Below are 14323 nucleotides of genomic sequence, written 5' to 3'. Positions count from 1 at the left end.
GGATTTCCCAGCTAAACCCGTATAGAAGGGGGCTCAGGTTTACTCAGGAACAGAAAGCACATTGTCCACTCGCCAGTTTACTGAGACATAGTTTGGACACTCTGACCGAAAATTCTGCATGTTTGTTCTTAAGTAACCCTTTCCCCTTTCAGAATTGTGGACACTGCCACGTGGGCTCTGTAAGGGCAAAGGGCAGGCGTGACGAGCTGATGGTCTGTGTGTGATGCTGGCAGAGGTGGAAGGATATACAAAATGCCCACCTAATGTACAGCCTGAACTTGTGGAGTATGACACCGCTGCTCCGCATCTTGGAATGCTGTTGGTGGGAAGGCTCGCAGCAGCGTCCAGGATAAGGCCTTACTGAGCAGCTGTTTAGTACCTGGCGCCGTGGGGGTGCAGGGCGGGTGGTGTGACCCTGGCCCGGGCAGCTCAAATGAAGGCATCTTATTTTCTGAAGCACAGTGTGTTAGAAGTGGGGCCGTGTGTGTATCCAAACACGAACACGGGCTATTTATGATATATATGCAGATAATTAAAGTGTGAGGCGTCGTGTTATAAGTGAGGAGTTCAGAGAAGAGGGATTTGAAGTGATTTATTTCTATTTGAAGTGAGGGGGGACTGCTTAAGATCAAAGTGGCATTTGAGTCGGGTTTTGAAAGGATGGTTAGGATTTCAGCAGGAGTGTAGTAAAGAAGCAGCTTGATATAGTAAAATTCAACGTTTCTAGTTCCCGATCAGCCATTCACTACTAATTCAGCCAGATAGCTTAATTGCTCTGATCTTCAGCTTCCTCAAATATAAAGTAGAAATTAGAGTAATAGTTATCATAGAGAAGTTTAAGAAGACTAAGTGAGATACTGTGACATGAACATGCTTTATATACTGTAAAGGGCTGTACGAGTACTAGTCAATTTCATAGTAAATACTGAGGATCACATGAGCCAAAGGCATGGAATTTGAAAACAGTAAACCAATCAACTAGAGCTGAAAACAGGTGCAAGGTGCTGTGGCCAGTTCCTTACTTGGGGAAATAAATAGAAAAAGCTGTCATAATTTATATTGCCTTCTTTCCCTCAAAAGATCATTTCAAAGGCCGTTAATAGAGATTATAACATTGCTCAACGATAGCTCATTTGTCTTGCAAAGTATATATTTTTAGACACAGTGCCTCTCTTATAGGAGTGTTTGGTTTCAGGAGCAAGTCTGCATATTCTTGGGTAGATGCGAATTACTCCTTTGAACAAGAAAACGGAGTAATTATTTAAGCTACTTCCAGGGACCACCATGTCTCATGTTACAGGTGGTTTGTATAATAACTGCATAAAATGATTTTTTATAAGAAAGCTAACTTTGTCTCATTGCATATCAGAGAAGTGATTCATGTTCTTTGTTTTACATAAATTTTATTCTTTAAATGTAGTTAGGAATAGTCAATATTCAGTAAATTTTTCAAGAAAAGAAGGAGTGCTTGGGCATAAAATGCATTTTGAGTTGTACTATGAATATTGTGCCATTTGCTATGGTCTGGTCTTGGACTGTCTTTGTTTTTCTGGACTGTAGTAAAATATGATTGGAATTACTTTTCTTAAGGCAAGAAACCTGGAAAACCGCGTGGTCTTTGAGCACTAACCTTTGGTCATATAAAAGTTTTTTGAGGAGAAAAAATCCCAAATCCTAACAGTTGAGTCATTTTATTTTGGTGAATATTCTAAATTCTCTCTTCTTTTACAGACTATCTTGCTAATCATGGCCGGTTAAATGAGTCTGAGGCCAGGCGCAAATTCTGGCAAATCCTATCTGCTGTCGATTACTGTCACAGTCAGAAGATTGTGCACCGTGACCTCAAGGCTGAAAATCTCCTGCTGGATAACAACATGAATATCAAAATAGCAGGTAACTGGGACACCGCTGGCTCTGACGTGATTGTGAGCTCTTGTGCTGGGTATTTGCAGAAAAAGAACTGCAGGCAGAGATTTGTAGCATTTCTACTGATGACATCAGACTTTCTCAAAGAACAAGTGTGTTTCATTCATTTCCTTAGATCTATGTGCAATGCAAAGTAAGGGAAATCGGTTCATTATTAATGTGCACAGTGGCAGGGCTATGGCTGATGTCTCATTTGTATCCTTGGTCTGATTTGTGTCTGGGTCAGTTTGTGGGGCTCTGCCGGAGGAGGAGGGCTGATAGGTCTAGAGCCACAGTGCCGGTTGCTGGGGTTGGTGGCTACAGTGAGGTTACCGGCAGGAAAAAGAAAAGGGAGGACTGTGGGTTGATACAGGAGGAGCAGGTAGGCAAAGACGAGAATGTGAAGGGTCTTGAGTGCCATGAAGAAGATTCTAGAGTTTATTTTGTGGGTCATAAGGAGTCTAGCCTATTGAAAACTTTTGAGTGGGGGTAAAGGTGAAGTGGGATTGGGATGGCAGTTAGATTTGCAAGTTAGAACGATGTGTGTCTGGCAGCAGAGTAAAGACATGTGGGACGTGAATAAGACTGAAGACAGGAAGATTAATGAGGGCTCCACTGCATAGTCCAGTCAAGAAAATGGGGATCTGAACTGGAGCCGGAGCAGGAGAGATTGCAGGGTGGGGCAGAGGGAGGAAGGGAGATTTATGTGGGTAGGGTTTTGAAGAAGGGAAGGGGCATGAAGCACAAGCTTAGCAAAATTGCAAGTGCTGGTGTTTTGTTCTAGGATTATGAAAGAGGAACAGGGACCTTCAGATGAGTGGAGCTGGCCAAGAAATTATTGGTTGACCAGCTAGGTTAGATATTCACTAGAGAAAATTTAGGGAGAAAACTCCTTGGGGTATAAAATAGAAGTTAAAAGCCTCTGATTTGTTCATTTAACTGGTCTGTGTTCATGCCATTTCCCATTAGTTTTTATCCTGAGCATTTTGAGGAAGGTAAATAATTAATTTTTACTTACTTTACTTTAACTTTATGTACTTTTACTTTAATTTTAATAATTAATTTTAAATGCCAATGCTACATATGTTACAGGGAGGTAATGGGTTTCCATTCTGTCTGTGGTTTTTGATAATGGGATTGCTGAATGAGACAGTGTTTGGTAAGACAGAGCTGATTGCTACGTTCCCATTATATATAAAGATCTCTATTGATTTGTCATTTCATTTTGAAAATACAATCCACCTGGTTAGTGTTGCGCCGCTACTTACATATGTTCACATCTCCCATCCCTGTGTGTTCTCCCTCATTCCCTTTACTCCTTTCTGCTGACCTTCTGTAACGCACGTCCCGTCCCGGGATTTCTGTTTACTTCTCCTCCACCGCAGCTGCTGCCCTCAGACGGCCCTCTTCAGAGAAGGGCCTTGTTTTCTGAAGTCCTTGCCCCTGTAGAAAGAAGAGGGAAACCCTCGCTTCACCTTTGCATTCATTTATCACCAAAACAAAAAATCCACACGACAGTACCTTGGAGGAGTTTTGGGAGTGTTTTCAGGCAGAGAAAGGTTAGAGGTGTGAGTCATGTGCTCTAGGAATTATACAGTGCTCTGTCACGAACTCCTCGAAGGGAAATGTCCAGGTAGAACCAAAGAAACTTGCAAATGACGTACTCATTTTGCCTGGCTGTCATGTGTCTACTAGGATACAGGAATATCGGTAGTAAACTCAGTATTTCTAATGTCATTATGAGATTGCTAGTTTTTTGTTTGTTTTTGCTGGTTTTAGTTTTGTTTTTTAATATCTAAACTTCGAGGCCTTCTAGTTTTTATCTAGAAGACAGGTAAAATGTCTAAGACCTGAAGTGTTCTCTCTGGTTAAGCTGGTATAACAGCTAAACATTTATTGAGCCTTCACTGTTTTCGGGTACTCTGCTAGGTACTTTACCATTTAATCTTCACAGCAACCCTAAGAGCTGCATAGCTCTTGCCAGTTTTTAGATGAGAAAGATGAAATAAAAAAAGATTAAATAACTTTCTAAGGTGACTCAGACAATAAGTAGCAGACCTGGAATTCAAGCGTAGGTCTCTCTGACCACAGTGTGTGTTTCTTCCACTGCACCATGTTGTCATTTCCAAGCGTTTTTGCCAGTTCCATCATTCTGCATTTATACATTTAGTGTCCTTGATTCCTTGCCACACAAGTATAGACACACACTGTATCTAAGCACTCACATATCTTCTTGCCCACACTTTTTTGTCATCCTCACCACCATTTACTACAAATTTTAGTAAATGTTTAATTATGCATCTACTATGCTCCTAAGCTAAATTTTAGAGACACAAATATTTCCAGACAAAATGGCAGCAGTGCAAAAACACTGCTCTCACCTCTAGGGGTTAATCCAGAACCAGACCTTCAAGTCACTGTAATACAAAGCGATAGTTGTAAAGGCAAGGAGAAAGACTGGCCCTGCCATCTGTGGTGGGATAGTGGGAGTGGGTTGAGGGGGTAAGGTACAGATGGCAGCTCCAGCGACGTGGATCTGCATGCGCAAAGGCAGGCCGGCCAGAAAACTCAAAGTACGTAGGGAAACTGCAGAGCAGAGCTAGTGGGACATAGGTGCCCCTGAGGAATAATAGGAAAAGAGCCTGTACAGGTAGGCAGAGCCAGATCGGGAAGGATTCCGCATGCCATCAAAGCTTAGATGTGCTCCAGTGCTATGAAAGAATTTCTCCCGTAAATTTATGTCTTCCCACAGATTTTATAACTTTTTTATGGCCCTGCTTTATTTTAAAAACATCGTCTTCTGATTTCAGAGGATTCTTTTTAAATTTTAAAGAAAGTAGGAAAGATGGGGCTCCATGGAAAAACTACAAGAACCCAGAATAAAATATGAAGTTATTTCCTCAATCTCTGTTTATTCTACTTGTGAAGATCTCTTTAATTGCTAAAAAGGCTGGATAAATGAACTGTTTTAGCCATCTTGTGTGTTGAAATTGAAGAGAAGTGCAAACCAAAACTAGGTTTAAATTAAACTATTTGTCTCTGTTTATAAAACAGAAAATGACATAGTTCATTTTAATAAATACAGAAACATAGCTTTGAAATCAGCGTCTACTTTATGCTCCTCCAGTGGACAAAGTCGCCAGACACTGTTGGGCCGTGGGCTCATCCACGCCAGCGTGTGCTCGGCGCCTGTCATGAGACCTGCAGCCTTCACAAAATCCCAGTGTCAGGGCGCTCGGAGGGGGCGGCAGAATGCGAAGAAACACTGCCTTTCTTTCGTATCAGTGTTGCAGCACTCTTTCCTCCTGGCTATTTTTGCTATGATTATTTAGGCATAAAGTTGGGAATGAATAGGTGAAGGACGTTTCGTTTTATTATTTAACTTTCCTAATCTAAAATGTTTACAATAAATACTTAGATAAGGATTAAAATGTATCAATTACCCAGAGGAAGCTTCACAAATATCAGAGTTCAAACAAGGCTTCACATAAAGAATGTGGAGTTTGAGACCAGACAGCACAGGTGCAAATTCTGGCTGTGTTACCTTGGGCTGATTATTTAAACTCACGGAGTCTAGGTTTCCATATCCGTTAGGCGAGATTACTCTGTTCCTCGGGAACATCATAGGGATTAGTGATAACGCTGGAGACAGTGAGGGTGGTAGATAAGAGCATGGGCCCTGCAGCCAGGCTGCCTGGGTTTGAGTCCTGGCTCTGGCACACTTACTAGCTGCGTGACCTTGAACACATTACCTAACTTCTCTGTCCTCAGTTTCCTTATCTGTAAAGAGGAATGACAGAAGTTCGTATCTCGTAGTGGTTACTGGTTAATATTTGTAAAATACTTAGAGCAGTACCTGGTACATAGTGCTATTTAAGTGTTAAATAGTTACTGGCATCATGTAACACTCAATTAAAGGTAGCTGTTATTTATATTCAATCTGTAATTGAGTCCATGCGAAACCTGAAATTTTTGATAGCCATATAAACCCCCCCTTGTGTTGTGTTTTTTCATTACCAGGTCCTTAAAGCCTTATTAATACAAATCTCAGAGGAACAAGGAAAGTTTATCATTTATATTCTAAATTATCTCTGCTTGATGCAATTAAATTTTTTCCCGAGAGACCTTCAGTGTAATTAGTAATGTGTAATGAGCCTCATTAATCTGACCTGTGCATTACAAGTCCCTTGTCTTTGGCCAAAGACCAGTGCTTCCTTTCTGAGTTGACCCATGATCTCTGAGTGGCCCATCATCTTCCATTATTGCTTCTAACAGTCTTCCTGCTCACTAGAAGGCCTTGAGACAGGGTTTCTGTAAATAAAATTGCAGTTTTATGCCCTGGAACCAAAAAAGAGTTGGGGAGCCTGAGGCAGATTTCATTGGTAAAATATTTATTAAAAGTCTTCCATTCGTCATCCTCCTGCCACTAGTATTAGGTAAAATGTAAAACCACTTTGCCTGAGCAAGCCCAGTGAAACTGCGTCTTTTTCCTGCAGGCCCTTAGCCCCAGCAGCACATCAAGCCTGGAGTATGGAAGAGGGCTCACAGGGTTTTGTTTCATTTTGTTTTGGTTTTCCCCCATCTCCCTCCCCACTCCATTTTGGGCTAAGGAAGATAATTTATTTGCTTCTTAGCTCACTGAACTCTCTCATTGGACAAATAGATGTCTCACACTGCTCAGCAAGATCGCATTTCATCTCAGCTGCGGTGATTGTTTTTGTGCCCTCCTGTCAGGTGGGGATGGAGTGACTGATGTTTGGAAGTCACCTATGCAGCTGGCCTTTTCTTGCTGGTGGGCAACAAAGTGTGCATTGACGTCAGTGTTGCCTGATGGCTGTTCAGTTTGTGCAATGGGTCGGCTTCAACTCTTACCACTCGCCTCCTTTCAGTTGTCAGCTTTCATTTCCTCATCATTGTCGTCTTCATTCCTATTATAATAGTTACAAAGAAAGTGTAACTCTTCAGCGAGACTGTATATCTGAATTCTACTTGTAATTTTGGAAACAAATTTAACCCTATAGCCATCTGCTGCTCTGGAGGGGGATTTTTTAAAATTATGAATTAGACATTTTAACACTGCTGGAGTTTAAAAATTGCCTTGGTTGTGTCCATTCCTAGAAATTGTTTATCTTCTCTTAGCTTGAAAGACTGGTTTTCAATGTTTTGTTTGCTTTTTCCCTTTTCTAAAAAATGACTTCAATCATTTACCTAATGACTGCTTCCACTTGGTCTTTCTGTCATTTAAATTAAACTCCAAACATTCAGTGATTATAATCATTTTGCAGCAGTGAGAGCTGTTTGGCACCTCTGTGCCCTCCCCATGGCCTCTGGTCCATCCTCTCCTTCCTGGCATTCAGAGCAGTGGCCTGGGGCCAGCGCATGAGCCCCACTTTGGAGCTTGTCAGAAAGGCAGCACCTCAAGCCCATCCCTGGACCAACTGAATCAGAATCTGCATTTTAGCAGATTCCCGCATGGTTTGTGTGCATGCTGACGTTTGATCTCTGTCACTCCAACAGATACCACAGAATTCTCTACTGTGCTTGGTTCCCATCAGACAGTAAGCGTCAGGATCAGCTTATTCCCTCTGTGCAAGGCCCTGTCGTTCCTAAAACAATCGCCCTTTGCTAATGGTGTTTAGGCACTGATAATTGGTGTGATTTAACGACGGCACTGATAATGATTGGGCTTCGTTATCAGGAAGATACAGGTCAGTCAGTCACTTTCAAAATATAAAACAAAACAATAATAGCAGTTCTAGTACTGTTTTCAAATATATTCATAGTCTGTTACTGGTTAGTTAGATAAGAGGTAATTAGAGGATTCAGCTTTTGAGGCTAAGTTGATTTCCATGAGAGCCAGTCAACAGTAATTTATCTTTTCTGTGGTTAAATACTCTACCCCAGGCTCTCTCTCATAAACATTTTAGGCCACACAGAAACCAGGTATAAGAATATGGCAGTATAAGGAAATCTCAAAATTACTGTTAGAGTAAAACTTTGGAGTACATGGCTTAGCATCAGGGACGGGCGCATGGATCATCTTCACATGAACAGGACAAGATAGTGTGTTTAACGCATCGTGCATTCTTCAAGTAAATACAGAGCCCTAAAGCGAATGTCAGTGGGCATTTCTAACATTTACTGTGTGTACATCTGGATTATTCCCACTCACTGAGTCGGGTGCTGTTAGCATAGCATCCAGTGTTGCAAGGAAGAGAAAGCCCTCATTTGTCCATATCTGCTGGCAGAGGGGTAAATTAGAAAATCTCTCTCTGTGATAGAAAGTTGGATTAAGCTGCTCTGACGCATGGTATTCTTGGAACAGCTGTGATGTACTGAAAAAGGACACTGGGCTTGGAGTTCAAAGGACCTGTACTTGAACACCGGCTAAGCCACTTGGAGCTGTGGATACTCGGGCAAGTCAGTTAACCACTTTGAGCTTCAGTTTCCCGCTTGTAACATAAGGACCGTTACACCTCACAGGGCCGTCACCATGATTAAGTGAGATAATAAATGCAGAAAAACCAAGTGTGTCATGCTTAGCCCAAAGTAGGCATGACATAAATGTTTTTGGATTTTATTAAACGGTGTTGAAGTACTAGTTGTCATTTTGTTTCTAAAACTTATGATTTTATATTGAACTTTCTTAAAATTGAGACACTTAAGATTTTTTAAGGAAAATTTGTCTTTTTCCTGCTATGTTCAAGAAATGTTAAAAACCTGCCCTAGCCAGTTTGGCTCAGTGGTTAGAGCATCAGCCGAAGGGTCCCGGGTTCGATTCCAGCCAAGGCCACATACCTCGGTTGCAGCCCCAGTCGGGGTATGCGCGGGAGGCAGCCAGTCTGTGTGTCTCTTGCACGTTGATGTTTTTGTCTCTCTCTCCCTCTTTCACTCTCTCTGAAAAGCAATGGAAAAAATATCCTCAGGTGAGAATTTTAAAAAAAAGGAAATGTTGAAAATCATGGTTGATCTAAAAAATTCAAGGTATGTTATGAGGGAGAGGCCAAACAATTACTCTTACCCAAATGACAAATTACAGCAGAAGAAAGAAACTTCTTTGTGTCACCGAAGCCAACCTGACATGGGGCACTCTGTGACCTACAGGTTCTTAACTTTGTGCAGGAACGAATTCAAGGTCAGAGTTGGAGTGAAAGGGGAAGCGAGTTTTATTTAGGTTGAGAGAAAGCATCCAGAACACAGGTTCCTGGAGCCAGGGTCAGGGGTGAGCCTGAAACAGGCTGCCCCTCCCTGCCACGCGCGGTTGCAAGTCTCCCAGGCCCGCTGTGAAAGAAGCCGGCGCCGAGTGGTCTCGGGCAAACTCGCCGTGAGGTGTGCGCCGCGGGCAGTCAGTTCTTGGGATTTTGTGTTTTCGAGCGAGGGTCGTTCCTGAACTCTGTGGAGCCAAATTCTGCCTCCACCTTCTGTTGCGGGGGGTCTTGTTCCTAATATGGTCATTCTTGAAATGTCATGACATTTGTCACCCTCAGTGCCCCATCTGCTTATGGTGTCAGTTTTCATTATAATGATGATATAATGAGCTTAGGGTCGGTTTCTGGTGACTTTTTCCTCCGTCTTGGATTGATCTGGTTTTAGCCGGTTCTTGTTGCTGACTTCTGCCACCACCTCAGTAATTTCCTGCCATAAACTGTTTCCCTTCGACCGTGTTTTCCGGGAGCTTCCCCTAACTTCTTTCTGTCCTCGTTTATATCGTCAGAATTTTTCAGAGTTGCTCAATCATGTTTGAACAAAAATAGTATCAAAAGAATACTAGACTGAACCCTGGGTTGGTGTGAGAAGTATCAGTATGAACTTAAGGTTTTTTAAAAACACATATACATATAGATAGGTACAAAAATAAATGTAAGTACATATGTATACGTGAATTAGCGTTCATACATATATTTCCTAACTGTCTGCTGACAGGGCTTAGAAACAGTGACATCCTAGTTGTATTGAGCACATCTAGGTCCTAGTCTTGGTTTCTAAATACAATTCCTCTGTAAAAGGAACCAGGGCCCCTTTGGAGAAGTGGTTGATTTCAAGGCTGGGGCAGGGAAAATATAAGATGAGCCTGGAACATCTTCTGGTGCCAAAAAATAAGGAAATTCTTAAAATGAAATTTTAAGAAGATGGGACATGTTGAAAGGCTACAGGAGCCAACCTGAATTAACTCCTAATGGCCAACTCAAATGGAACTATTTGAGCATCAAAATAAATAACAATATAATAGTATTGAACTAAAACCCAAACAATAAAATAAATACTCATGACAAATATGATATGGCAATATTATAAATAATAAGTAAATGATTTAATAAAAAAAAGGGGAAGAAGGGACAACTCTTCCTTAAAGAATTGTAATTCATAAGTGTAGAAGGAATTGGGGCAGTGAGCTCACCATTAGAACACCATGCTGAGAAGAGCACTTCACCTCTGTGTGTTCTTCCCAAAATTCACAGTCTTAATCTAATCATGAGAAAACATCAGCCTAGCCCAAACTGGGGGACAGTCTATAAAATACCTGACCTATACTCTTTGTGGTCATGAAAGAGAAGGAAAGACTGAGGAACTGTTACAAATTGGAGAAGACATGACAACAGTGCATTGTGGAATCCTGAACTGAAAAGGGACATTAGTAAGAGAAACTGGTGAAATCCATGGTTTCGTTAGTAGTATTGAATTGGTGTTACGTTCTTAGTTTTGATAATTGAACCACTATAGTTATATAAAATATTAGCATTAGAGGAAGCTGGGCAAAGGGCATAGGGAATTCTCCTCTATTGTTGCAACTCTTCTGTAAATCTAAAATTATTTTAAAATTAAAAGTTAAATAATGTCAAAGTGAATTCAACATTACATGGCATAAATTTTATGACTGAGAAACAGGAAACAGAATGCCTGAGGGATATAGCAGCCATCATGTTAGGTATTAACTAACAGATCAGTGTGTTGCAGAAGAAATTAAACTAGAAAGATGTTTCCTTTCCAGCAAGGCCAGGCTGGGTCTGGGTCTGGCATAAAGAGGAATAATGCCCAAGAGATTATTTTCATAATGCTTTCTAAAAATCAGATGCAAATGTAGCATCTTTTATTATCCTCTGTCGTGGTTAGGCTCTCTTCTGTGTTTGCACAGAGGTTGATCCATATATGCACTCAGATGTTTAATGAAAGAGTGCAGTGGGTATGGTTGGTAGGATGGCACATCGGTGCATCCTGTTTGAATAAATGGCGATAAGAAACAAATCCTGCATCGCTGTGCCGTTTTCATATCTCATCCCTTTTGCTCATCCTTCATTTTACCATGTGCTTCTAGGCAGAAAGCTGCAGACCGAATGAAGCACGTCGTCCAGATTCCTGTGAAGAAATAAAAAGGCTTTTATTTTTAAGTGCCTTTCCATTGCCACGTCTTAAACCTGACCGTTATTAACGTGCTCAAAAATAGCTCCATATCACTGTGCCAGGAGACATACAGGTGGCAGTTAACAGTGAGAGCTTGGTTTCTCTTCCAGTTCCACAAATTCAGTATAACCTCTAGCAAGGTTCTTAACTTTCTACCCTCATTTTCTCCTAAAATAAGGATATCAAATAGGGTTATTAAGAAGAAATCATCGGCTGACCGGGCGTGGCTTAGTGGTTGAGCATCGACCTAGGATCCAGGCGATCGGGGTTTGATTCCCAGTCAGGGCACATGCCCGGGTTGCGGGCTCCATCCCCAGTCAGAGGTGTGCAGGGAGCAGCCGATCAATGTCTCTCTCATCATCAATGTTTCTCTCTCTCTCCGTCTTCTTTCCTCTCTCTGAAATCAATAAAGATATATTTTTTTAAAAAAAGAAATCATCTTCGGAGGACTTCAATAAGTTTCTGACACATAGTACTTCTGAAAGAGATGATGACTATCTGTTCGTTCAACAAACCTTTATGGAACAGCTGCTGTCTGCAGAGAGTGTGCTAAGTGCTGGGAGTTTAGACATATCATTTCCCCCTCACTCCTCTCAAGCTGTTTAGTCTGATGGAGAAGGCAGATAAGGAGAACAAGGAGAGGAAGAATTACTATTCTCCTTTCGAGTAGCTCAAGCATTATATATCATCTACTTACAAGTAGTGGCATAATATACAGTAAGTTGCTCACAGTGACTTTATGAAGTGTGAGTATTGTCCCCATTTTACAAATGATGAAACCAAGGCTTCGAGAACTTAAGTAATTTACTTAAGATCACACAGCTAAGTGGAAAACTCAGGATTTGATTCCAAATCTGCCTGACTCCACAGTCTTCCTTAACTTTTATATCAGATCATCGATTACAAATACGATGTGTATAAGTGCTTTGGCAAGGTTACAGAAGACATCTGCATATATGCCATTAATAACGGCCTTCATGCCCTGGCCAGTGTTGCTCAGTGGTTAGAGCATTGGCCCTCCCACCAAAGGGTCACAGGTTCGATTCTCCATCAAGGGCATCTACCTGGTTTCAGGTTTGCTCCTCACCCCCAGACAGGGCGCCTGCAGGAGGCAGCCAGTCGATGTGGCTCTCACATCGATGTTTCTCTCTCTCTCCTCCCTCAGGCTTCCCTCCCTTACACTCTCTCTGAAAAAGCAATGGAAAAATACCCTCAGGTGAGGCTCAACTAAAATAAATAAATAAGTAATGGCCTTCATGAGCCTGATTGTCTTTTGGTGTTTTATTGTTTCTACAGGCTCAAGTTCCTATTTTCTTTAGTTGCTTTCTGGAAATAGAAGTAAACATCTCCTTGGTGCCTCTCCTTGTAAGTTAACAGGACACTTTCTGTGTCCTAGGCATGTAAAGCCAAGGTTGAGACTGGGAAGCCACAGGCACGTGATGCTTTCCTCGCTCTCACCCTTTTTGCCCATGAAGTGTACCAGGAGCAAATTCACAATAAAGAGGTCAGGCTGCCTCCCTGACCAGCCTCCGTCCCAGTCACTCCTTTGAGTTCATTCCGCCAAAGTCCAGGGAAGTTCAGAACAAAGGAGTTCTGCAGTGGCTCATTGAGACGTTAAAACTTTACAATGCTGTTTGGAGTGTATCCTCAACTTACATGTGCTAAAGCCCATCCTGTGATTATGGTTTAAAGTACAGCAATTATCGGACCTATTTCAGGATCTCCAAACACTCATCCAGAGCTTCTTGTGCTTTTCTGTTGAATGAAATTAACATTTTCCTCTTTAAATGTTATTTGAACATGAGTTCTTGACTCATTTGAGAATATAGGTTTTCTAGAAAATTAGAAGCGTATCAATATGGACATCTGATGTATGGTGAGTGGCTAGTCATAGAGGTGGAACTGAGAAGATAAGACCTCTCTGAATGATAAGATAGTCATTTTGGGAAACAGTGTAGGACCGAAACGTAGTCCCACTGTGAAGGGGGAAGTTCGCATTGTCTCGTACTCCTGGGTGCCGAGGACAGACCACAGTGCTGCTCCGCCAGGTTTAAACTGTGCCTGAGGCTCACGTATCCTCTTTTCTCTCTGAACCCTTAAGCCCGCTATACTTTTCCTACCCTTCTTGTATATTTTCTCAGGACCTTTTTCTCTGAAAGACAGTGGTTGGTAATGATGCTCCACAGAAGGAGAAGGGAGCTGACAGTTCATATATGTTCTAGGCATTTTACATCCTCAGTCTTGCTTAATCCTCACAGCATCCCGTCTGGGCTGGGGATTATCCCCACATTTATAGATAGAGAAACTACGGTTCAGGGAAGTTAAATTATTTACCTAGAGGACTTGAAGCTAGAAAGTGGCAAAATGGGAGCCCAGCTGTCTTCTCCCTAACGTCCTAGTTTGCACTCTGCTCTGAAGCTATAGTGTTGGAGATTGTGACTGTTGTCGCTGTTACTACTGCTTGCCACCAGCTTTTACATCAACTAGCTAAGGGAATGCGTCCATGTAAGGTTCAGACTCAAGGTATGAATAGAGTGTGAGTTTACGTTATCATTGGATTCCCGCAACAGCCTGCTAACTGCGTATGTTTATTATTTCAACTTTACAAATGGGGAAACTGAGGCTCACAAAGACTGACCCAAAGTCACACAGCCAGTCATTCTGGCCCTGGAGACTCAATCCAGTCCCCTGGGGGCACAGACCTCTTAAAGCTCACTGTCCAACTAGTGCTGTACACTAGCTGGGTGCAGAGCCAGTTTCTGTCACTAGGGCAGTGTTCTTCAGCCAGGCGTGTGCTGTACAGAAAACAGCGGGGCTATAACTAACGAAATAATAGGAATCTGTTTCTTCAGTAAGAACATGAGACTATGTGAAGGCTGAGCAAAATGCCACAAGCTTGCATTTATACCAAAGCTCACTGAATTCTGCTGTAATTTTCATGCACATTGAAGGCATCTGAGTATAGTATTTCCAGAGAGCAGGCTGTAAATCAAAGCTGTAGATTCAGTATGACTAATAG

At 41.8% G+C, this 14323-nt stretch overlaps 1 protein-coding gene across 2 annotated transcripts in view; it reads left to right on the top strand.

Annotated features, from left to right (window-relative positions):
- Positions 1-14323, top strand: part of SIK2 (salt inducible kinase 2) — a 112389-nt gene that overhangs the window by 64729 nt on the left and 33337 nt on the right. For both annotated transcript variants that reach the window (XM_087821551.1, XM_087821552.1), the window contains exon 4: positions 1732-1893. In XM_087821551.1, the coding sequence (XP_087677677.1) occupies positions 1732-1893 (162 nt within the window). The remainder of the gene's footprint in view (positions 1-1731; positions 1894-14323) is intronic.

Source organism: Miniopterus natalensis, chromosome 11 (assembly GCF_054644295.1).
Source record: "Miniopterus natalensis isolate mMinNat1 chromosome 11, mMinNat1.hap1, whole genome shotgun sequence".
NCBI lineage: Eukaryota > Metazoa > Chordata > Mammalia > Chiroptera > Miniopteridae > Miniopterus > Miniopterus natalensis.
This window is presented reverse-complemented; position numbering and strand designations above follow the sequence as displayed.